This window comes from Triturus cristatus, chromosome 2_1 (assembly GCF_964204655.1).
Source record: "Triturus cristatus chromosome 2_1, aTriCri1.1, whole genome shotgun sequence".
In the NCBI taxonomy this organism is placed as follows: Eukaryota; Metazoa; Chordata; class Amphibia; order Caudata; family Salamandridae; genus Triturus; species Triturus cristatus.
Genome location: NC_140581.1, coordinates 307,349,065 through 307,375,403, shown reverse-complemented (window position 1 = coordinate 307,375,403; position 26,339 = coordinate 307,349,065). Strand labels below are relative to the sequence as shown.

The window sequence follows — 26,339 nt, the reverse complement described above, 5'->3', positions numbered from 1 at the left end:
GCGCCATGGAAAAATGTGGGGAGCCCCTGCAGTGTGGAACATACATCTAGGGGGTAATGACCTGGTGCACCTGGGGCAGAGGGGCGTAATTGAGGCACTGCTGACTGAGGTAGGGTGGATGGCAAAGAGATGCCCAGAGTCAATGATAGTGTGGTCAGCTATGATTCCCAGATTAGAGTGGAGAGGGGGTGAGTCAGTAGGGGCTTTAAATAATTCGGTCAAACGAATTAACAAGAAAATGGAAAAATTATTCAGAACCCCGAAACTAAGATATAAAGGTCATGGGTACATAAGAGGAGAATTTTTTTTCCTGCGATATGGGGTGCATCTCTGAAAGCAGGGCAATCAGAAATTCATGAAGAACATAATGGCATGGTGAGAGGGAGCAAAGCACAGGACATGACCTTCCTAGTAGGTAGAGGGGGGAGGCCAAATAGTCGGGCAACTATACTGGCCTGTGGCGGTAAGGTCATGATTGGTGAGCATAGTTTTTGGTCCTTGGCGGGCATCACCATTGTAAAATGGGGACGCCCGAGGGGGAGACAGAGGGTCTCTCATGGAACTCCAGGGGCAGTTACAGCCGGTAGATTGGAGGGGTGCGGGGGAAGGGAAGTCTCGCTTCCAGTAGGCTGGTTGGCCAATCCCCGCATGCGCTCAAGGGCGCAAGGAGGCATAATTGCCGCGCCCCTTTTTATGGAGTTTAAACATGGAGGGCCCGGGGGGGCCCGGGGGAGGTATCCATCCGATAAGCTGGGCCCCCTACGCAAGGTCACGCCGGTAAGGAGGTGTGTACCTAGATGGATCAGGATCTGGGAAAGCCAGTCATTGACCTTGCCGCAGGCTCTAACAGGGATACGCAGAAAGCTATTATCTTCACCATTTAGATTATGATAGGATTGGCTCTTTATTAGAAATATGTTAAGGTTAGCCAATTGACACCATGTACCTATCAATGTATTGGACTTTCTGCGTATTGTACGCAATGTAAATAAATTGATTATTAATGTTTTAAGATTTTATGTAGGTTACTACGACCACTAATCCAAACAGTTGTGGTGTTTGCATTGTGTTGCCTTGGAGGGAAGTGAGGGTCGGTGAGCCTCTCAGGGGAGTGAGGAGGGTCCCTAATATCACCAAGGGTATAAGTCCTATGGCGGGGAGGGGGATTTAGGCAGTACCAGACCATATGACATTCGCTGCAAGCAGCAGTGGGAAAGAAAAGCTGTCTGCACCACTCTTGTACCACCTCCCGGCTCACTGTCCGCAGTCACGTATTGATGGATTACCTGTGGTGGACAACAACTGACCAATTTGCAAGCATCTGCCTCCATCAAACTTTACATTTGGCTAGGCAGTCCAGTAATTGAAGAACTAACTGGTCCCCCTGCTGAGATCGAGGAGTCATTTCCCCCGGATCGCTACAGAGGCTGTGCTTTCGCCTACACGGACCAATCGTTATATCCTTTGGTGGAGGCGCAGGGGCACTGGAGCCCTCTCATAAGCTTCCCCTTGCTCATGGCTGATGTGCACCATTCAACCGCTATGCTTTGCTTATATCCTCATTTATGGTTTTGTTTTTTCAATGTTGCCTAACCTAGATTTCTGTTGTTTTCTTTTCCACTTATAGTTCCAGGATTCGCACAATCTCCTCTGATAAACTTGGCACTGGGCGCCTACAGGGGGTTTAGGGGCTGCATCACTACTGTGAAGGTCTACCCCACCTTCACAATCAATAGCAACAGTAGGATAATGCCCTCTTATATGTAAATGACACACCAACTCAATATAGTCTCCTTGAATAAATAGGGGCTCAAATCTCTGATAAAACGGAGAGCACTCCTGAAATGGCTTCACACCAAGGAGGTAGACATGACAATGATTCAAGAGACACTCCTCCTACCACTTGATACTAAGAGGCTCCATTTGTACTGGTTCCCACTCCAGTTCCATGCAATCAGCCCCATCAAGAACAAAGGTGTGCCCCCCTGTTTAAGTGAGGTTTACCCATAACTACAGAGCAGACACACATGGATAGTGGGCTTGAGAGATCAACTGAGTACCCATGCTGTTACACTCTTCTCCATATATGGGCTCAACAACAACAAGGAAGAGTTATATGGCTTCCTATTCCCACTGTTAGCACATTTTACCAAGGGCAGATTGATTATTAGGGGAACCTTCAATACAGTCCTCAACTCCACACTAGATCACTGTGTGGCACGCTACAACACTTACCCACTCCCGCTGTGCCCCCAAAGCTGACACAAGCTATACAGCACCTTAACCTGCTAGATATTTGGAGGGAAATCCATGGGGGGGATGGGGGGGGGAGAGGGACTACACTTCTTACTCCAGCATCTACGAAACACACACACAGATCGATTTCTTCTTAATTGCCCACTATCTCTAACCGTGAATTCTGTCTGCCAATATAGGCACCCAGACCGTGCCGGACCATACCCGGTGTTCCTATTATTCGATGGGGGCGCACTCCCCCCAGAGTATGGCCCCTACATGGTACATCAATTTGACTGCCTTCTGAGACCTGGCACTCTGGGACTCAGTGTGAGAATCTCTTGAACATTACTTTAGGGAATATGACACAGGCCTAGCCCGAAGCACAACAAAGTGTCATACAGGTTTATACTTTCTCAGTAAAACAGTGCATTTGTTGAACAACATAAACTTCGAAATTATTCAAGACTGATTCAATGCACACCACCAGTATTTGTTGGCCTTAGTACTGCTAGCTCACAGTGCACCATCTGTACCCCTAACCTAGCCAGGTAACTTGTCTAATGTGCATCCTCAGAACAGGACATCCCCGACTCCCCAAGGAAATTGTGGAAACAGATCTAGAACTCTTTCGTTCGGTAACTCATGCGTACCCAAACAGCTACACAAGAAATACACAATTTGGTGTTTCAATGTTTTTTTAATCATTATGATTCTTGTGTAAAATACATGCGCTGCAATAATCAACAGAAGGAAAAAGAAGAGTGCAATCAGCATTATGAGAACAATAAAGTAAATAAACAATTCAACCAACGTGCGGTGGTGTATATTATATATTTATATACGCATACAAGTACTGTTATATTTTGTGCTCCTACCTTGCTCTACCTATCCTGTGTGTCTAAGGTGGATGGATCTGATAGAATCCCTGTAGGGTGATCTAACTCCGCCGTTAGCTGTCGGTGTCATCAGGGAGCCAGTCTTGGAGGAAAGCTGGGCATCATCCCTCGCAGGACATAAACAGGAATCAGCTGGGCTGGAATTCCAGCATGAGGCGGCCTCAGCAGTGTCAGCGAAAGGCTCCTATGTCTTACCAAAGCAGTGATGTCATTTATATAATAAACTGCACTCATGATCAAGCCAGAGACCCAGTCAGGTGGCACTTGTTGAGTGATAGCTCAGTCGCTGAGCTGACAATAACCAACAACAGCATTTTGCTAGTGAACTAGGCCCTTGTATAGAATGTTCAAGACACTTGATAATATGCCTACGAAGAAGCGTAAATGTAAGCAAAGCCACTTCAGAGAATATTGTCCTGCACAGCCACGCAAGCAAATGGGTGTCAAATGTCAGCGTTTAAGAAAAGATGTCAACTTTAAAATGTGAGCATGCAAAATGATGGTGAACTTAATCGAGCCTAAATGTGACTTCATGACAAAGCTACGGGTTAGAGTCTATAGGGAACAGCGACAAATTTAGGGAGGGCTGAACAGCTCTGTATGGCGGATTCAGCGTGAAACCCACTCTATATTAATCAGAAATACTACAAGAAGGAAGATAAAGCCAACAGACTGCTGGTGTACAAACTGAGACTTAAACAAACTAGATACCACATCTCCTCCATTAAAGATGACACAGGTGTGCCCTACAGGGACACACTCAACATTATGTTCATTCGAATAGCCAAGTCATGAACCGTTATTTAAGCACAATATAATTGAGAAACCTACTGGTCTTGGGTTTCTCAGATAGTGGTAGTGCCCAAAAGGGACAGTGAAGGAGCTGTACACATGCATTGACCTACATCGGGCAAACAAGACAATTGAACCAGAGCAACATCCTGGTCCACACATTGTTGACATAATGTAATTTAAAGGTGCAAAGTTCTTCTCTCGCCTTGATTTGAATAAAGGTTGTCATAAGTTGGAAATAGAAGCAAGTTGCACTTACAATACACCTTTTTCTACACATGTTGGTCTATTTGGATACAAAAGACTACATTTTGATATGTCATGGGCTAGAAAACTCTTCAAGACGTCATTCGATGTATCATACAGCCTTTCACGAATGTGTTCAATAATAGCAATGACCTATTGGTTTTCGGAGCTACACAAAAAAAAAAAAGAGAGTACGATAAAGATCTCACCCAAATATGTTGTTTACTTGCAGATGCAGGTTTGACCTTGAATGCAGATAAATGTGAGTTCCACAAGACAAAGTTAAAATTCTTTGGCCATATCCTTTCTGATGCGGGTATGACACTGAATCCTGCTAAAGTACAAGCACTGTCAAAAGATGATCACCCAAAAGATGTTTCAATAGGGCCTTCATTTCTTGGCATGGCCACCTTCTGTTCCATATGTATACAAGACTTATCCACAAAGTGCTCCATTGAGAGAGCTGATGAAAAATAATGTTTGCTTTCATTGGTCACATGAATGTGAGAAGTTTTAAGAAATTCAAACCAGCCATTGAGAATGCTACTAAAATAGCATATTTCAATCCGTAGCTTCATACAGAGGTTGTTGTCAAGGCTAGCCCAGTCTGGTTAGGCACGATCCTTGCACAGCACAGTAGACATCCGAATGCTCAAAAGCATATTGTGGCATATGCAAGTACGAGCATATGCTTACTCAAAACCTCAAAAAGAGAGTTCAGCCATGGTATGGACTTGTGAACATTTACACTGGTAATTGATCATCAAACTTTATTAACTATATTTGGCAATCCAAAGGCCAAGATGCCTCCCCGCATTGAACAATGGGGACTACGACTACAAAGAGTACAATTATAACTTTGTACATGGGAAGGATCAGAACTACTTTTCCTGAGTGCCTATACAAGGTCATGGTACTCCATCCAAGACGGTTGAAGCCTATAAAGTAAAGCTTGTAAAGTCAAACACACCAGCTGCCATTTCGTAAACCCAGATTATCATTGCCATGCACCAGGATAGCAGCATTATACAGTTGGAAGATATAATCACACATAAGTCATGGAACTAACACCCTTGACCTCTCACCAGTGAGGGTGAATATCAAATATACAAAAATGTCAATGATGAACTGTCTATAACTCAGGAAGGAGTTATTTTGCGAGGGTCGAGAATCCTGATTCCAGTGTCTGATGCAGAAGATGATTTAAGTGGCTCACAAATGACATTGTGGAATGGTTGCCACAAATCAATCTCTCAGAGACAGAGTCTGGTTTCCTTATTTCGAAGAGTGGGTTGAGAAAGAATTAAAGGCCTGCCATCTGTGCAACTGCCTTTCTACTAGAGTTACTCAACACACCTCAAACATGCCAGTGCTCCCGAAACATGTTTGGGAGAGAGTAGCCATTGACTTGCTCAGTCCACTCGACAATGGACATCACTTGATGGTGATTGTGGACAAATACTCATGATTTCCCTTAATTAAGGATCTTTCCTCTACCACTCAAGACCGAGTCATTTAGAGACTAGATGGCATCTTTGCAACATGGGGTGTTCCTGTCATGTTGAAATCTGACAATGGGCCGCAATTTAACAGTCATGAGTTTAAAGATTTCATAGAGCATCTAAGCATAAAGAAGAGCACACCTCTGTGGCTGCAGGCCAACAGACTAGTTGAGCGTTTTCTGAGTACGCTAAAGAAAGCAGTGCAGCATGCTCATCTTAAAAAGCTTAATTTAAATACGTGTTAAATACTACCCTAAGAGCTTATAGTTCAACACCTCACTCGACCACAGGTGAAAGTCTTGCAACACTAATTTTAAGGCGAGCTATGACAACCAAGATACCTCAGTGGAAGAGAGAGAAAGAGAGAGAGAGAGAGAGAGAGAGAGAGAATCAGAAACAAAAGATGAAAGCGTAGGAGGACAAAAGAGGACATGCAAAGAACATCGTTTTAGGAGAGGCGATAGAGTGCTCACGTTCAAGATGCAGGAAAGAAAATCTGATACTCCATTTGATGCAGAACCTTTTCAAGTGGTGTCTAATAAGGGAAACATAGTGACTGCCTAGGGCCATTTGAAGTCTATTACCAGAGACTCTTCTAACTTTTGGCATTTAAATCCTCATTCATTAGATCTACATGTTGAAGGAGAGACTGGGTCTGAGGCACCAGTGACTGCTGTTGCCTCTCCACCATCAATGCAGATATGGATGGTCACACTTCCCAGTTTCCTGTTACAAGATCAGGTCGAACAATTAAAGCGCCAAAAAGATTGATTGAAGAGATTTAATTCTGTATATATTTTGAACATTTTTTAATTTTCCAATTAACAGGGGGGAGATGTAGTGTCTTGCGAGTTAGCAACGATGGTACCCTTTTGGCTCCAAATAGACTCCGTAGAGTTATGACGTAGGTGTTAGAGCGGAATGCAATCAAGGCTGATTTAGAATGTTGAGCTTGCAGTTACACACAGATGAATAAAGATGTGTAATAGTAAACTCAGTGTGTAGCGTAGTCATTGGCGGGTATCAGACTGGGGAAGACGCTACATCCTTCATCCCTTGCTCCTGGAGTCGAGCAGAGATGGGGGTAGAGGCTGCAGCAGGTGATGAACAAAGTGTCGTGTGGGTGGGAAAATGAGGGTTGTGAGGGGGTGATAGGACGGTGCTAGTGGCGCTTGCAGATCGTGCCAGCACCAATGTGAGAAACATAACCTGATGTAGCGCCTCCCACCCCAGTTCCTATAGCAAGTTTAATTCCATCAATATCAATGCCTGCAGCAACTCCAGGTCAGTACAATTATCTATTTCATTTATTCTCTGCCTTTTGCCCCTCGTGTTTGAAACAAACGCGAAGGTCGTTTTTGTAAGCTGTGAGCATCAATCCAAGGCTTGTGATAGAATATGGGTTCAAATACAACTGCATTTGACCTTGTGTTTTAACCAATGAATGACCACAGCCGAGTTATATCCAAGGCTAAGGTACAATCGTTATCTTAAAGGGAGGCACTCCACTTTCATATACTTTAAAGGACATAAATGTGTAACTCCTAGCGATGTCTAAAAGCATTTAAATTATTTCTCACAAGGATCACGGACAGATGCAAAAGCAAAGATGCAATATAGGGCAAAGCTGGGTTCTCACACCCACCTGCCCAATACTCTCCACCAGCACATCTCTCCTAATCTGAGACAGCTTCACTGTCTCCCTGTGACCAGGAGGATGGAGGTTAAGGCACTCACCCGGGCTTTCCAAGCCTATCACGGCAAAGGGCCCGGATATATCAGGTCAAGACTCATCCCATATCATCAGGAGCGGACACTGAGATCTAATCAGCACGGTCTACTCAATGTCCCCTGTTTCGCAAAAATGCGACAAGGAGGCAGGTGTTACCCAGCCACCTTAGCAAGTTGGACACAGAACAGGAATTCAGAAAGGCTTTAAACACCTGGCTTTATAGGCAGGGGCAGTAGTGTCTGGAGCTTCTCAGTCTCTCTAATCAGCTAGCGCCGGGAAACCTCTTCTGAGGTAGCTGTGCGCGCTGCTCTATAAGTGGTCGGTGATTGATTGATTTGAAATCTGTTTTGAAAGATATCGCCTTATTTCTAGATCTAATATTTTATTATTAGATAATAAAATTAATATAATAAAATAGATGTGACTGAAACCACCTTTAAATTTAGGATCCTCTCTAAAACTTCCAGGTACATTCCTCACTTGTAAACATTGTGGGATGATTCCTGCCTTCAGGTACTCGGTTAACATGCAAGCATGTAGTTCTGTTCTAACATGCTTTTTCTTTGTTTTTTCAAGTTTCTCCGACCATATTGGTCTTCGGCTCACTGGTTTGATGGGTTGCACAGAAGAAAGTGATGGCCCGCCAATGATTTTAGCTATATATATACATCAGTATATAGTGGCGCTTCTCTTTGTGGATAGACTCATTTGTGTAACCACATTTGGTGTCCACACAAATAAGATTCGTAACTTGATCACGAAAAATTTGAATCTGATCAGAAATATAGATTCTGGTATTGCAACCCCTATGTTTGCATACAAAGGGGCAAAAATGTCAAAGACTGCCTTGTACATTCCTCCACACAAGCCATTACCAGGCAAAAGAAAAGAACACTAGAATCTGTCTGGGGCCTCCCTGAGATCAAAGGTCATTACAAGTGTGGCAACTGTGTTGCATGTACATTCACAACAGATGCAGATTCTTTTGAGCATGCCAATGTAAAACAAGTTTTAATCTTTTTTTCGAACTGTAACACCAGAAATGTTGTTTATTGTATATGGTGCCCCTGTCATCTACCATACATTGGACAAACGTCACAACTGGTCAAATCACGGATTGGTCAACACAGAAGTAGAATAAGATGTTCAGTACTAAATACCCCTCTGGTATAACACTAAAACGAAAAGAATCACACAGCGGATGAAATCAAATAGCAGGTCATCGACAAAGCGACTGTGCCTGAAAGATGTGGAGATCTTATCACACATTCTACAGAGATTAGAACGTCAATGGATAGAATGGACCAATTCTATAATCGAAGGACTGAATACAGCAGAAGAATGGCGTGGATTTGTGGCCACTCTAGCCAACGGAACCTTCCAAACTATAGAGCCCGGTCCACATTCATACAATATACAGGACTATGTCCTGCTAACTAGCATTAACATCTGCTTTCACTCAGTTACCAATGGTTTATATATCTGTTTATTCATAGGCCCCTAACCAGGACCATCTTGTGGGTCCCTTCATGTGATCACTCCATGACCTTTTCTTGTTATCCTTAGACCCTATGATTTCAGCCCGATATGTCCATTTTGGCCGCCATGACTCAATTAGCATTTTTCCACTGATAAGACTTTTCATTCACTATGTGTGATAAGGGTTTTTGTATATTCGCCTTGTTCTCAGGTGCCCTCCACTTACAGACTGCCACCACACCATTGTTGATCCGTGTCCACATAATTATTATTGATGCACCCCTATGGTAACTTCGAACGAGGCCGGGTGGCTGTTTAATATAGGTAACATCCCACTTACTTTTTATTTCCGCATTGGTTTATTGGTAATTTCCGTATAGCACAGGATACAAATTGCTCCTCTAGACCCAACTTAACCTGACCGAACAATTTTCGTGTTCCCTTCCCAACATGATGGGGTCTGACTCTATAATGATCGCAGCACAACAGATAGGAGCCACACACCACGATCCGCAACTTGGTCTGCCTGTACTCGCTGATTTTTAGGGGGTAAAAGCACCTATAATGCTCCTGAACAAGCGCAGCCCCTGTCATTCACCAAAGGAGACGGACTTGCATGTTCTTCTTCCCTGACGCGTAGCGGCTGCACGTGTCCTTGGAATCATTCTTGCTGCCATTGTGCCGCATCCACAGTAAGAGCACAGCCCGCTCCCTCCCTTCTCCTGCCCTGCCCTGGCTGCTACAATCCTTGAATACAGTGGCATTTACTCCCCTAACAGAAACACATTGATACAACACGGATCAGCCGGGTTTCCCTCATGTTCCAAAGAACATTGCCTACATGGATTGCCGTGATATCAGAAACTAGAAGCAGGTAATTGTACTTTGTCCTTTTTGAAGACTGCCCTCCTCTCACAGGGGTAAGGCTGTCTCCTTGCGACCTTACAAGTCCTGTGAATAATTCCTTGTATATAGCATTTCGATCAGTCAGTTCACTAGTGCAATGCACTTGAGTTTTCCATGCATTTTTTAACGTACAGTTTCAAAACTTTTCCCATTTTATTAGTTCCCAGCTGGGATCCCATGTGAGTACCCTTTCCTCTACTTTCACTTCCCTGGGAAGCACTAATATCACTTTGACAGTCTAATCCTCCCTCAGGTACTTACTCAGTTTGCCTATTTGCATATAATTCCAGCGTCCTAGCTGGTTTTGGCCCCTCGTGATTTACTCTGTGTTATCAATCCACAGATGTCCCTGCATTGATAGGTCCTGAAGAGACCCCTCAGAGATAATGGGGTTGAAATGCCGTCAACAGTATTGAAAGCGAATCATTTACCAGTCTCGATTATTATGTCAGATGGCTGTGTTCATCTTGTACTAAACCAATGGTCGACTTTGTCATTATGGAAGCCTGTTTTCTATGTCACAAAATGTCATGCACAGTGTTATGAGTTCCATGTTCACTTGGGGGACACTACGCACCTATATTGAATACTCCTGTAAATATTTATGTATATAAACATTCTGAACTTATTAGTATCACGCTGTATTTGGTCTCACTTCTCTTTTTGACATCCTTCCTACCCCTATTGCCATTGTGTATTGCAATATTATGTCTTGAAAAGCAGCAGTCCTTATCCTTGAAAAAAGGAAATCTAGAGTAGCAACAGGTTGGTTATGGAATGTGTGAAAACTTGGCTGGAATGGGTGGCTCTGCGAGCATGAAGATCACCAGTGGTGATTTAATTAAAGATGCAAGATGCTTGAAAGTAAGTGGCTGCATACAAGATACCTTTCAAAGTTTCACCATTAATCTGTCACAGGAACAGCAACTACAACTGCTTACCTTATTAAGAATGCCTTTAAACAGCTTTGGTTGCTGCCAGCCTGCTTAAATTATGTGCCATGCTCTTACTAAATAATGTCCTATAGATTCTGTAGTCTTCAATACTTATCGTCTCAGCTTTTACATCCCTTTAGGACATTCAGTTCTTTCTGACCTCTAGACAAATCTTATCCCTGATAACCAACAAATTAGGTTTGTCAGAGGCACTGAGCCTGTTCTCACGGTCATGCAAATTATTGCGTAGGAGATAAAAGGGTAAGGGTGTCTTGTGGGGTACTAGACTTGCTTTTTCTTTGCTATTACTTTTGAATTACTGCGTTTAAAAAAACTGCCACATATTTATATACAGCATAGCATTAAGTGGAAGAATGTAGGGAACATCAACTATTTTGTCAGACATGGAAGGTAAAATTTCAATCAATATAACACTGGGGTGCCATTTGAACACATTTGTGAAGCAAGAGGCTTACAGAGGAGACACGGTAGAGGGTAAAAATATTTCGAACAACTATCTTTCTATATGGGAACAAGAAGCAGTTTTATGCATCTACTAGTGCAGCTTTAGAGAACTGACAAACTTACACGGTCATGTAATCAGGGAGTGTACCATCACTTGTCTCTGAACAGTAGGTTTTTAAAATATCTGCACTTGGTAATGAATGCCAGTCTACAGAAGACCAAGAGGGCAGATCTCGCAGGAGAAAATACCTCCACAACACTGGATCTCGGACCATCAGGTACCAGTAATTACTTGTACAACCCAATTGGCATAGGTCCCTGGGAGAAACAAATGACATGATATACAGCTGCACATCAACCTGAAACAAAGTAGAAAAATAACCTTTTAGATATGTGATGGAAAAATATACATTTAAACAGGTCACTAAAACTGAAAATATGGAATTATCAGATACGATCCTCGGAACGATCCGAGCAGATTAGTCAATAATTACCACTGTTTAATTATCTGAGTTCATACAATAATTTATCCAAAAATATTTGTTATTTCAAATACTTCATATTTTAAAGAAACAAAGGAAACCTGGAAGTCAAAGGAACCTAGAGTACAGGTAACTTTTACAGGAACAATGGTCCCTCCCAGAAGAGGTTATATCAAGCAATAACACACAGAAATGCAATATCTATGTTTTGAGTTCCAAATGGAGATTTGTAATTTATTATTTAATCCAACAATATATGTAAATCTTAAAAGTGGGACAGTACGTTTTGGGAAATTAGTTTCCAAAAAGATCTTAGGGTTCCAACACAAACACCACTATCTTCTTCACAATATCTCTCGCCAAGAAAGAACAACATTTTGAAACACTTAAGAAGACGTCCTCTCGTCATAAAATCAGCAGACAAAGGCGGAGGTATAGTCTTACAAAACAAGACATAAATGAGTATATACAAGAAATGTATGGTCAACTGTCAAACATAGAACTCTATATGAACTTAACAGAAAGCTGACAAGAGAAATCCAAGAGGGAATTTTACAAATGACTGCAGATACAAAGGAAATTGGATATATAAATCACAATTTATTTCCATTGCTTAATACAAAAAATCCTATAACTCCTGTTAAATATACACTGCCAGAAATTCATAAACACACTTATGCGCCACCAGGCAGGCCTATAGTCTCTGCTGTGGCTCTATACGAAAAAACATTAGTCAATATGTGGACTTCATTATAAAAACCTTTGTACCATTCACTGCTACAAAAGAGACTGTAAGGACTGTATTAACATCACTTAAGGTAAACCTTTTGTTTCTGCACCCTCCTTCTTGGTTAGCCACGATATTGAGTCACTTTACTTTAACATTCCTCAACTTGAGGGGCTTTTGGTTATCCAAAACCTCCTTGACACTTGCCCTCATCAAGTCCCCACACCTTTAATTTTCTCTATCTTAAGGCCAGCCCTCCTTTTTTTCCAATTTTATAATCAATTCTATTCATAAATTAAGGGAATATTGACAGGAACCATTTTTGCTCCCAACTCTATGATTGTTAACATGGACAACCTAGAGACCCACTATTTTGCAACATGTGAATTCATTCAGAGAGCATGTTCTTCTTTGGAAGAGATATATTGATGAAGTGTTCATATTATGGCAATGTACACAATCACTTCTGAATACATCCCTTACTTAACTGCAAGGGGTTGACATTTAAGATGCACTATGAGGCATCTGTGCTTGACTTTATGATAAAATCTGATAATGAACATACATGATTTTGTTTCGGTACTAACCAAAAGGAATACCCTTTTATCATATTCAAGTCACCATCCCAGATCACTCCATGCCTCACTTACTTACGGGCAATTTCTCAGGGTTATACGCAGTCGTCTCCACTATCTCTATCTCCACTATCTCTGTTCTCTCTCTCTCTCTCTCTCTTTCTCTCTCTCCATCTCTCTCCATCTCTCTCTCCATCTCTCTCTCTCCATCTCTCTCTCCATCTCTCTCTCCATCTCTCTCTCCATCTCTCTCTCCATCTCTCTCTCCATCTCTCTCTCTCCATCTCTCTCTCCATCTCTCTCTCCATCTCTCTCTCCATCTCTCTCTCCATCTCTCTCTCCATCTCTCTCTCCATCTCTCTCTCCATCTCTCTCTCCATCTCTCTCTCTCTCTCTCTCTCTCTCTCTCTCTCTCTCTCTATTTGGGTGTTAGTACTAAACCTCTGACCCTACAAAGACAATACACTACTGGACCTGTGCAGAACTCCGCCAGGAGTGAGGACTGCAGTGCCACAAGGATTGCCACTTTGCCTGACTGCTTTCTGCTTTGCGGAGCTGCACTGCTGCCTGCTGTTCTCTGCCCTGCTGATCACAAGGACTGGACCCATTTCACTTGAACCCAAAGTGACTTTAAGGGCTTGCTGACTTGCCCCCTGTTCTGAAGTCTCAGATCCATCAAAGACTACCTTCAACTCTGCAACAGCACCTGGACTCTACCATCTGTGAGTCATGCCCTGCCAAGTGGTGCCATTCCTGAACTGGGCCCTTGACATTTGATTTCTGCTGTTCAAAACCATCAAAAATCGACGCAGTGATGATTTTGCGTCGACCAGAACCGACGCATTACTCTTTGATACTGAAGCAGATCGATGACATCACCTCGACGGACTGCACAGCTCGATGATGACCGTCAGCAAGGCTCAATAACAATGCTGTGTCTGTATCGTAAAGGGCTTCGTCATCGCCTGCGTTGATCGGCGTCAAAGCATCAAGACTTTGACGCTTTGCTCCATTCAAGGTACTTTCTCAGCGGGAGCTACGCGAGTCCTGTAGCCGGCCTTCCCTCCATCGCAAACAGCCTGAACTTTGGATTTGCCCCAGTCCATTGACCTCAACTAAACCCGTAGTGCTACTATTTTTGGTTTATTCTTTAAAAATTCATAACTCCGGTTCTAATAATTGGATTTTTGTTGTTTTGGTCTTGTTGTATGCATAAAAAATAAAATCGCTAAATATATGTGGAGTATTTGTGTGGGGGAGGTAAGAGAGAGAGAGAGATATGCACAAATACTTTATACATTGCCTCTTAAGATACGCCTGACTGCTCTGTGCCAAGCTACCAGAGGGTTAATTTTTAGTGTGCATTTAGCTTACCCTGACTACGATTGTGGTCCCTACTTGGACAGGGTGCATACCTCTGCCAACTACAGACCCAATTTCTAGCAATGGGGTATTCAACCCTGTCTGGGGCACTGCAGGTGTGGCCACTACAGTGCTTGCTAACTTACCATTGAAAGCAAGGAATTCCCTTAAAGTAACTTTAGATTTTCACTCACTTCTCAAACTGCAATACCAATGATGTTATCTAAGGTACTTGATCCGTAACCTCTGAAATACTGTGTAGGTAAACCAAAAGGCATATACCTGAACTGATAATCATTTGGGTTATGAAGGCAGTGTATGTATACTTTCTAATTGAAGAATAATCTGATTATTTGCAGATTGGATATTGACTAATAGCCACTAGTCATAATGTTGAATGTTTTTTAGCATCTTGTTTATTCTGGATAGTTGACACCCCTCCCAGGGCCGGCTTAAGCACTGGTGGTGCCCTGTGCGACAATCATTCTAGGCGCCCCGCACCCCAAGAACGCCTCCTCATAGTCTCTCACTACCACCGGCCAAAAGTCCCCAATATCTCTCCAATAATAATATATTGTTAAATTCAGCAACCCTCCTGAGTTCGGCGCCCCCCCTCCACAGGTCAGCACCCAGTGCGGCTGCACCAGTCGCAATGCCCTAAAGCCAGCCCTGACCCCACCCCCTCAGCTCTTTTGTTTATACTTGGCGCACTTCACGCTTAGGCCTTCATAACTTTGTTTTCCACAGCAGGCATCCTGGCTAACTTTGCATACTGTTTTTCTAACATCCTGAGGATACTATAGATAGCCAGTGTTTGTGGATTTCCCCTATAGGGAATCGAGAAAATAGCAAACATTTTGCTCGTTTCTGATTTTTAGGCGGAAAATGGGAAAAAGTGCTGTTCAAGAAAGCATACTTTTTTTTCTTAAAATGATAACAACGAAAGCTTATACCATAGTTTTTGCATTTTTCTAAGTAGTAGTCAATTTTTCCAAATGTTTGTGTTTTCAATCTATTTGCTGTTCGAGGTGGAAACAGGTGCAACACCCATTGGTGAACCCGGAAAGCTAAACATTTCTGAAAAGTAGACAAAAATCGGAATTCAGCAAGGTGCTCTTTGTGTTGATGCCTGAACTTTTTTCCCAAAGAAACTGATCTTTTGAAAAAAAACGAGAAATGGGAAAAAATAATAGCGACAGGGGACAATGTTTTCACCTGTATTTTTTTGCCACAATGGCCGATTTACAAAGCAGTATACAGTTATGTCTGTCTTGCCCTTTAGGTCACAAGGATGTGTAGGGTTTTTAGGTTTTCCAAAAACACACCATATCCAGAGCCAACAACTGAGCAGCAGCTTGGAATGGCTTTTCAGCATATACTGACCATGCAGCAATTCATATGGTAAAATATGATTAATGAAAAATGGGTATGAAGAGAACCTATGTATTTCCGAAAGTGCACAAGGGACTGAGTTTTGAAGCAATTATTTGCACACCTCTGAATTTGTTCATACACATACTGTCATGTGATTCAGAGGAAATTTTGCAAAATATGTTCTTTCCCATACACTATCTTACATTTTGAAGCCAAAAAGGCAGTGAAATCCATTGGTAATAAAAAAAGTACCTACTATTCTGTGCTCCCATACGTATCCCGGTAAAAATGGCATCCCATGGTGCAGAGTGCAGCAAATAAGCAAGGCAAGTAAGAAGAAAAGTGGATGCACCACTACTCTGCCGATCCATACATCAAAACTACACCAAATGATTCCAAATTTTATCTAGCTTGCCATGGGGATGCTTTGTGTCCTAGGCACGCAGGAAGTTTATTGGGGCTTTAGGGAAAGGAGATGGGCCAAGTGCCATGGTGGACCACCCACACCAAATTTTAGTTTCCTAAAACAAAAACAAACAAATTATCCCTGGCTTGTATCGGGCTTTTTGCAGCAACCTCCCTCCCCAATCAACACCGGTGGGACATTACACTGGTGGGAGGGGGGTTGAGAAAGACTGTTGGGCTCACTTTGGGATGGAGGCACAGCCCGATGTCTGGATAGGCAGCCCTCCACTAATTTTTCTGGGAACCTTTATCCTCTTATGTTCTAATGGGTGTTCCGTTCGCAGATGCAGATTGGGGGCAAACTCCCCTTATCCATCCCCTCCCAGGGGGCAGAAATACTGTCATGCCCAGGGTGGAGGCAGCACAAACTTTGGGGACCAGCAATCGCCTGTAAAAAAAAAAATAGTAAAAGCAACATTCCCTGCTGGTGCCTCATAGGCTTTATGCCGCTATAGAGGTGACAGAATGGGAGGTAAGCATCCTCTATCTACCCCTCAGGGGGGGGCAGAAAGGCTATCCTGTCTGGGACAGATGGAGCACAGACCCATAGGGAGGAGCTCCCCCATAAAGAAGTTAGTAAAAACACAATTCCCTGGTGCATAGTGGGTTTTCTGCTCCCCTTAGTAAACAAGCCATCCGGCCCCAGGGGTGGGGTGGCAGAAAGACTAATTACCCCTTGGGTAGAAAGGAACACATGTCCATGCCAACGGGGGCTTTTCCCCCCCAATACTGCAAAAGTATGTCTCTGGTGTCTAGTGGGGTGGATCCCTACTTGGGGATCGAGTACCAAGACCGATTCTAAAGCAGAAACCCACCCGGTAGCGGAAGTGCTAGAAAGAGGACAATGTCCCCTTCCCAGCGTTGCCACTCCCGGTTTGATCAGTGCTAGGGAGCAGAGTTGTGCACCCCCACCACCAATCAAAAATGAAGGCAGAGGGGCCGTGGCCGGCATCATGGACGGGTAGCTGCGTGGTTCGCGAGCTCTGCCAGCCCAGACTAAAATCCTGCATGAAATCCTGTTCCTCCTTGCCAGTACTTACGGATATCTAGGGCTGAAGTGACAGACGATAGAGCGGTGGGTCCGAGAGAGAGGTTACAGCCATCTTGCAACGGAAAACGGGACCCTTTCGGCGCGATGATCAGCGCGCAGGGTTGCGGAGATGGCGGCCGAGAAGATCTAAGGGAGGCCGTGGGCTACAGCGCCGGAATCCTCGTTGGTGGAGACGGCGGTGAGTGTTGACTGCCAGTGATAAGCAGTGCTTTAAATGGGCCGGTACTCACCGGTACGGAGTACCGGCACTTTTTATCTTTCTCCCTTTGAGTACCGGAACTTTTCCTTCGCCAAGGACAGTACCGGTTCTCATGGGAAAGTCAGGCAGTGCAGGCTCGATGGCACTGGAGACTGTGCTGCGCAGAAAGTGTTCTGCTTGGGGAAAAAGAGAAGGCAGAATGGCGGGAGGGGCAGTGTGTGCCTCTGAATGGAGCCGCTGCTGAGCAGTCCAGCAGCGGCTCATTAGCATCATTTAAGGGCTGTTTAGGGTTGTGAATGCCCTGCGGCCCTCTGTGAATAAAAGTGAAGGGTCCAATCAGACCCTGCCCAGTCAATCACACTGTAGGTGTGGGACTCTGAGCCTATCTCCCACCCCACAAATCTAATTACAGCGTGACACCCGAGATGAATGCACCTCTCAGCACGAGTCTGCGAAGGGGGTGTGTGTGTGGGGGGGGGGGGGGGTATTACACGCTACCCAGCATCAGATTGGGAAGGCGGACATTGGGTGATGGGATGGTGCCTAAGGGTCTCTCTGCTTTTCTTCCCTGCTCCCTGTCCAGGCTAGCGCCCTGAAGCTATAGTTTGCTGGGAAAGGGGGGAAAGTTAGTGAATTGGCCTGGATATGTGCCTGTTGTTAGGACCTTGGCTCCAGTGTCTTTCAGGCCTTGGTGGGGGGGGGGTTATGTTTTCATAGGCTGTGAGGCATCTTTCCCAGATAGAAAAATTGAGAGGATGTAATGTTAGGGCCGGTCAGAGCTGCCCAACAAGGAACTATGAAAATAGGTTTGAGTCCCAGCTTCAGCTCAACATCCTGTGATTCTGAGCAAATGACTTAATTGTCCTAGGCCTAAAACAAAAATTAATGTGACTTTCTGTAATGTAACTGGTGCTCAAGTAATCTCTGCCCTTGTGTGTCTGCTATGTTTGTGTGTTTGCCTGCATTTGTATGCCTGTTTTTGAAAGAAAAAAGTGAGAGAATCAAGACACTCTCAGGAGGTATTTTAAAGAAAATGGGTGGCACTTTGTGTGTACATGTCTGCTCGGCGACAAAGATTCATAAATAACTAAAAAAAGGGTTGGTGGGTGGGTGACTGAGTGGATGGTTGAGTGAGCAAGGGTGGATGTATCTATGGATGGATGAATAGATGGATGGATGAGTGAAAGCATGCATGGGTGAAAGAGGGTGGATGATTGGCTAAAAGGGCGGATAAGTGAAAGATTGGATAGATAAAAGAAAGGGTCGATGATGGATGAGTGAAAGGAGGGATTGAGTGAAAGGGTGGATGGAATGAAAGGGTGGATGGAATGAAAAGGTGGATGGAATAAAAGAGTGAAAGGGTTGATGGATGGATGAGCGAATTGATTGATGGATGAGGGAAAAGGTGGATAAAGAGATGGATGAGTGATAGGATGAATGGATAGGTTTGGAGATGGATGGATAGGTTTGGATATGAAGGGTGGATAGATGGAATGGTGAAAAACTGAATGATTGATGAAAGACTGAATAGACAATAGAATGTAAAGGTTAAATGGTGGACATCAGCAGGTAAATGGTAGGATGAAAGGATGAATGGATAGATCGATGGAAGAGACAAGAGATTCTGGGGAGGGTCATGATTGTTTACTTCATTTGCTTGGTGCCATAAGATCTTTTGTTCGAAGTGGGGGTATTTTCAGTTTCTTCCTACTCGTATGCCTAAAAATATATAGTATTTTGCCAAACAGCAATTAACAGTATGACATTAAAAAAGGTGCAACTATTGCAAAAAAAAGGAAATGTTAACATATTATCGCATTTCTCTTTCATTTTGTGTAATAAGTTAACTTGCTTTGTTTATATCAACACATTTCTCGTGTTTTGGTGTGTGCTGCAACTAATATAGAAGTCGTTAAGTATCATCATGTCTGGCCTTTAGCCCCGCCCCCTCACTAAACTTGTAGCTCACTTATTTTTTCCCATTTAAACCACTGGTGATCAGCCCGCCAGATGCCGTTCGGGGTTCGAAGAAAAGGAAAGCTGGGCCCCCTGCATGACAAGATACAATATTGTGACGGCGACTGGGCTTCCTGTCCTGGATACGGGGGGACATAGTGGGCCCAGACAGGGCGAAATGCAGGGCCTCATACCCCTAGACGTTGCTGGGATTGGAGTGAGTGCAGCTTCCCCCTGCCTGCCCAACAATAACGTGGAGTGAGGCCGCTCACTATAAGTACACCTGGCTGATGCGACACATGCTTCCACTACGGCACGGAGGGGCAATGGGACACTAGATGTGGACCTAAACATATCAACTACACAACACAGGAGCCCAATCTACATACTGCAGTGGAAAGGACCGGTGACAACCGGGCTGGGCACAGAGGGGTGCACTGCATCTGGTGACGGACCCGGGCTCACTTCCAGGGGGGCTTGGGAGTTGCGCCTAGAGTGGACTTGCTTGAATCGGAGTCCTTGGGACATTAAGAACGTATCATATCGCGGGATATAAAGACCCCAATGGAAAGCTGAGCAGCTGACTGACTCGTTGCCGGTCATCAGGCCGGGATTCGGATTGCCTGGACGTCTGTGTGCTGCGGGATGAGGTCCCCGCCCCCCTGGTGCTCCTTCTGAGAGTCCCTCGCGCTTGGTACTGTCGCTGGTCCACAGCCTGTTCAGTCATGATGGCTAAAGAAAAGGATTCCAAGACGGCCAGACAAGGGAAGATGGATCGCTACACGATGGTTCTTCCTGCACCCGCCCGGATACAGAGGAGATCCTACAGGCGATCCGCGCCTCTCGAGAGAGCCTGGAAGGCAAATTGGCCAAGGTGCAAACGGAAGTCTCTTTTCTGAGACAAGACTTGCGCAAGGTCTCTGAGCAGGTGTCGAGCAAAGGGTTTCAGAGGTTGAGGACACCACGCGGACTGTGAGCGAGGATCTGAGAGATATTCAGACGGCAATGAAGGAGGTAACCTGGAGAGTCGATGATCCTGAAAATAGGGCCCGCAGAAAAAACCTGCGCTTTGTAGGCTTTCCAGAAAATGCAGAGCGAACAGATCCGGGACATTTCCTATTGACTTTCCTTAAAGATGCACTTCCTGCGGTGCAATTCTCCTCCTACTTTATCATAGAAAGAGTGCACAGGATACCAGGGGTTAGGCCGCAGCCCGGGCCCCCTCCCCGGCTGTTGAAAGCTCGATTCTTGAACTTTCAGGACAGGGATCCGATACTACGGGAGTTGCGGAAAAAGGTTGAAATCAAGTATGAGAACACAAGAGTGATGGTATTCCCGGACTATTCGCGTGATGTTCAAAAGCAACGGTGCATCTTCGACCCCATCAAAGTGAAACTTCGTGCCCTTGGAATCCAATATATGCTGCTGTTCCCCGCCAAACTTAAAGTCATCTTCCAGGATACCACGCATTTTTTCCAGACGCCAGAGGATGCGTGGTCTTGGATAGAGGAACGGCCTCAGCCGCGGTTGGGGACACCCTCTCCTGCGCCCTTGACTGCTACCAGGCAACCGGGCCCTGATTGGGAGACGCCGCAGCGACGAAGGTGAAAGATCAAATGCCTGACATCAGTTGGGAGCACACCGAGAAGAGCCTTAAGGCCAAGAAACCCGAAAGCCAACCTGTCGGACTCGGACGATGACACAGCCTTGGAGTGTGCGTCGAAGACTTCCTTGAGATCCAACTGCCCTGGAGATTCTGACCAGTCAGAGACCCTTGATTCCCGGACCTCGGACGCCACACACCCTCTTCTGGAGACTATTCAACTCCTGGAGGCCTCGGACTCGGGTCCCTCGGGCGGAGACACTTGCTTGCTGCAGCATCCACACAATGGCGAGGAGGAATGAAGTAACGGGGCCAGACGCCCTCACAGAGATGCTTTATTGTATCTACGACACGGAGGACATTTGAACCATCTGTTGCAAAGAAGGGAAGTATACAGCGAGTTGTGTGTGTTTTTCTTTCTGTAGTATTATATAGTTGAGTGGGTGGAAGGGGGGGTGGGCTACAGACCTCTGGGTGGTTTACCCGCACCAGTGTTGTCCTGTTGACTAGTTAAGGGGTGGTGGGGTTGACTGCAGAGTGTGGGGAGAAGGGCATGACAGGTATTGTTTGCTATTTTGGATCTCAGGTTTGGGGTAAGGGGGGTGTTTGGTTTGTTTTGAGTAATTGTATACACAAGGATATTGAAGCAAGGTGGGAGAACAGCGAGGTGGCATGTATCATGACATTGCAAAACCGACAGCAGTGGGGAGGGGGAAAGGGACCCGTTGAGGAGTCAGACACAATGCACCACCACGATGGCTAAATCTAATACGGGATGGGGAGCAAGGTTAAGAGGGAACTAGTGGTCGCATATTTTAAAAGGTTGAAACCGGATGTCATTCTCCTACAAGAGACACCTAAAAGGTACTCAATGTGGGTTCCTAGGCAGAGGTGCATATAAAACTATGGCCCACGCTGGATTCTCGACTGGGGCAAGGGGCGTGGCAATACTCATCAGGAAAAACCCGCCCTTTAGAATAGAACGCACTTGGACAGATCCCAACGGTACATATGTAGCGATCAAATGGGTATGGAATAGATGACACATTACCTTCATTAGTGTATATGCACCACCTAGGCTCCAAAGGCAAACTATGGACATGCTTGCAGCGATTTTATTAGAGGCCGGGTCAGATACACACATTATAGGGAGAGATTTTAACGAGGTAATGGGCCTTACGAGCAACCGCACGACTGTCCCAACGGGAAATCCCAAAGAGACGCTGCTCAAACGGTTTGTAGACACATTAACGCTCACAGACATATGGCGTTGGCAGCACTCTCAGACCAGAGCCTATTCCTTTTATTCAGGGGCACACAAAGCCTTTTCAAGGATAGACCTCATATTTGCCCCAATGGGGGAACTTGGGGAGGTATACAAGGTAGAATATTTGGCAAGGGGCCTCTCAGATCATTCGCCCTTGTGGCTTACGGTGGGTACCAGTACACATCAACAGAAGGGGGAATGGAAATTGAACCCGTGGGTACTTAAAGACCCTCAGGTTGCTAAGGAACTTAGGGTGGACACAGAGTTGTATTTTAGCGAGAATGTGGGGTCGGTGGATTCTGCAATTACGCTATGGGAGGCTTACAAATCAGTGCTGAGAGATAGGGCACAGAACATTATAGCACACAAAAAACGGGAAGAGGTGATCACGGGGTTGAAACCCCAATTGCTGCAGCTCGAATCACAGGCGAGTAGTGATCCCTCTGTACTACGCAGTCTACAACTTCTCCGACAGGAATATTTTTCACTGGCCAAAAAAGACGCACAGCATGCGATACAAGCCATGCACCAGCATCTATATGACGTAGGTGACAAGACTGGTAAGTTGCTGGCATGGCTTAGCAAAAAAGAGCTTGATAGTAGATGGGTTTCACAGATACAAACGGAGGATGGTCAAACTCATCTGACCCCAGTTACAATAGCCAACACCTTTGCAGACTATTACGAGGCCTTTTACACACAACGTAACCTAGCAGAGCTGTCACACATACAAGTGTATCTTCGAGAGATACAACTCCCCAAATTAACGGACGACGAGTCCAAGACATTAGATGACAGGATCACGACAGAAGAAATCACGTCAGTGATTGGCCAACTGAAAACTGGGAAGGCCCCAATGGGCTACCTCCAGAATTTTTTAAGCAACATGCAACGCTTTTTGGCCCACACCTCCTCCATCTATACTTGGAGGCGCATAAGACGGGAAGCCTCCCCAGGGACTTGCGGACAGCCATGATTGCAGTAATCCCTAAAAAGGACAGGCCACCGCAGGCGTGCAGTTCGTATCGCCCTATCTCCCTCATAAACATAGAGACTAAGATTCTGGCTACAATATTAGCAAATAGGCTTGCCGTGGTAATTACTAGCCTCATTCATAGAGACCAGTCCGGCTTTATGCCCAATAGGTCGACTAGGCTCAACTTGAGGAGACTACATAATTGGTTAGAGGTTGTTCATAAAAGGAAAGATCCACACCTTGTTCTCTCCCTTGATGCCGAGAAGGCATTTGACACTGTCCACTGGCCTTTTCTTAGGTCTGTCTTGGAGGAGTTTGGGTTTGGTCCAGTATTTAGGCGTTGGATTGCTGTCCATTATGAGAGACCTGTGGCCAGGGTCAGAGTCAATGGGGTAGTGTCACGGGAATTCCCAATAGGTAGAGGTACTCGACAGGGTTGCCCGTTATCGCCCTTGCTTTTTGCCCTGGTGCTGGAACCACTTGCTTGGGTGATCCGACAGCACCCGTACATAACGGGATTTAAGAGTGGAGAGAATGCTGAGACCGACAAACGCATATCCTTTTATGCGGATGACATATTAATGTATGTCACAAACCCGGAGACGACACTTCCCACAATAATGGATAGCTGTGAGACGTATGGCATACATGCGGGGAACAAAATTAACTAGGGGAAATCATACTTATACCCCATAGACAAGAGCGGCGGTTCTACTGTCGGCCCCAGCCAACTCCAGCTGGCACGGGAGGGCATAACATATCTAGGAATTTACATCACAACGAATAGGACAATGGCGCTGGATCGCAATCTCTACAGGGTGCTCAGGGATTTCCGAGCGGAAGTCAAAAGGTGGAAGACTCTGCCACTGACGTTGCTAGGTAGGGCAGCACTGTACAAAATGATAGTGCTCCCCAAATTTCTCTATGTACTGCAAAATACATATCAGCTTATACCGATTGAGGTGTTCAATAAAATTAATGATTTACTACGTACGTTTCTCTGGGATGGAAGGCCGCCGAGGATAGCACTGGTGACGTTACAACGTAATCAATACAATGGTGGTATCTCCCTGCCTGATCTCCGGGCATATTATTGGGCAGCCTAACTAATAGTTGTGAATGAATGGCAGCATATGGAGAGAGATCACCCCACATATGCACTTGAACACACACAGTTTACCAAGCGCCCACACATACACTACCTATATGGGGGAAGAGGTGCTGCACAACTCCTGACTCCTGACTGTTGTAACAGCCTGGAAACAGGCTGAGCGACAAATGAAATGGGATGGTCGAGTCAATAGGGAAACACCGCTTTGGGTGGGTAACTGGCTTCCGGAAATCACAAAGCTGCGAGGTTTCCGGCAATGGGATTTGCTAGGCATTTCGCAACTTAAGGACATATTACACCGTAAAGAGTTGGTTACTTTCTTACACCTTCAGGCTGAATATGACATGAACAAGACTCAGCACTACAAATACCTGCAGCTGACCCATGCATGGCGAGCGCAACGCATAGATACCAATGACATTCCTGAGTATGCACCACTGGAGGGGCGACTCCTGATGGGGGAGCTAGCGGAGACGGCTGTTTCCTGGACATTCATTAATAATAAGCCAGACACTTTGCAGAAGTTGTGGGTGAAATGGGAGTCAGAGATGGGTGAGCTGGACGACAGATTGGTAACTGGCGCTGATGCACCCCGAGAGGTGGCCATTAAGTCTAGGCTTCGATTGATTCAATTAAAGTATCTGCATAGGGTATACTATGACAGAGCATGACTACACTGCACAGGGAGGGCAAAAACACCTGATTGCTTGCGCTGTAGAGCGTCGATGGGCACATTCTTTCACACAGTGTGGGACTGCCATCAGATTCAAAAGTATTGGGCCACCATAGTGGCAGAGCTGGGTACTGTCCTGGGAGAGACGATTCCGCTCAGTCCACAGTTTGTTCTGCTGGGAATATCCACTGAAATTAATCTCCCCAAACCAAAGCTAACGCTACTTCAATTAGGATGAGTGGTGGCAAAACGCGACCTGGCTACGGCATGGGGTGCAGTAGCGAACCCATCTCTAATCGAATGGGGGGAAAGCATGGATATATATATGTTGGGGGAAAAGACGACTTATAAAGCACGGGGTTGTCCCAAAACGTTTTGGAAAATATGGAAACTATGGCTTACACATTATGGACTTTCGCTCTCTGATACACAATGATCTCCTGTGGTGGGTGTACGGGTTGCGAAACAGGAAGGGGCCCAACACGATGTATATGCATATGATGCAGCTCTTTGATTGTCCACCACTGTAGTTTATGTATAATGTCGATGTCACACAGAATATGCTACTACGTTTTGCTACTGAACAATATCTTTGTAATGTAATTAAGAAAATGTTAATGAATATATTTATTTTTTTAAAAATTCAAAATGAAAGCAGAATGCACAATCTTCATTCACTTTTAATATATTGTGATGTCAACAAGCTGTACTGGTGTTACAGCGAAACAAAAACAAACTCAGGATGTGAGGGAAGCTCTTCCTCCGCAACCGGACTTGGATTACTGAAAACAAAATGCTTCTGATCTTTAAAAAAGAAGCATTTTCGTTTCAGAAATAGAGAATGTCCTATATACCGAGAAGGTATCTTCTCATTAGCCTGTTTGACAATTACAAAGTACCCATGTACATATATTATAAGGGTATTGCAAGTCACTAATGAGTTCCATAATCATATAGAGGAACAAAGCTGAAGGCCAAGTCCCTTTATAAGGTTATGGAACTCAAAGGTGAATTGCAGTATCCTTATTATATACGGCAGGGGTACTTTCCCACAAACCACTTAAATCATTGGTACACACCTCTTTCATACTAAAGAGAGAGCATGTTTGCAAACATAAAAACCTCTAGTGCAAAATTAAATGCATTTAAAAAGCTGTGCGATATTTGTTGCAAGAAGATACCAGAATCAGTTTAATACACGTATGTTTTTTTGTTGCTTTTTTAATGGGCAGTAGCTCAGAATTTGTAGAAACATGCAAAGAGATTCAAACTTTTCTATAATTGACTAAAGAATGCAAAAAATAAACATGTTGCAATAAATATCTTC

General features: G+C 44.7%; 1 protein-coding gene across 3 annotated transcripts in view; it reads right to left on the bottom strand.

Moving 5' to 3' along the window:
• Nucleotides 1-26,339, bottom strand: part of FBXO4 (F-box protein 4) — a 164,768-nt gene that overhangs the window by 124,889 nt on the left and 13,540 nt on the right. For 2 of the 3 annotated variants that reach the window (XM_085631189.1, XM_085631191.1), the window contains exon 2: nucleotides 11,315-11,550. In XM_085631189.1, coding sequence (XP_085487315.1) covers nucleotides 11,315-11,550 — 236 coding nt within the window. The remainder of the gene's footprint in view (nucleotides 1-11,314; nucleotides 11,551-26,339) is intronic. The other variant, XM_085631190.1, reaches the window with a different exon arrangement.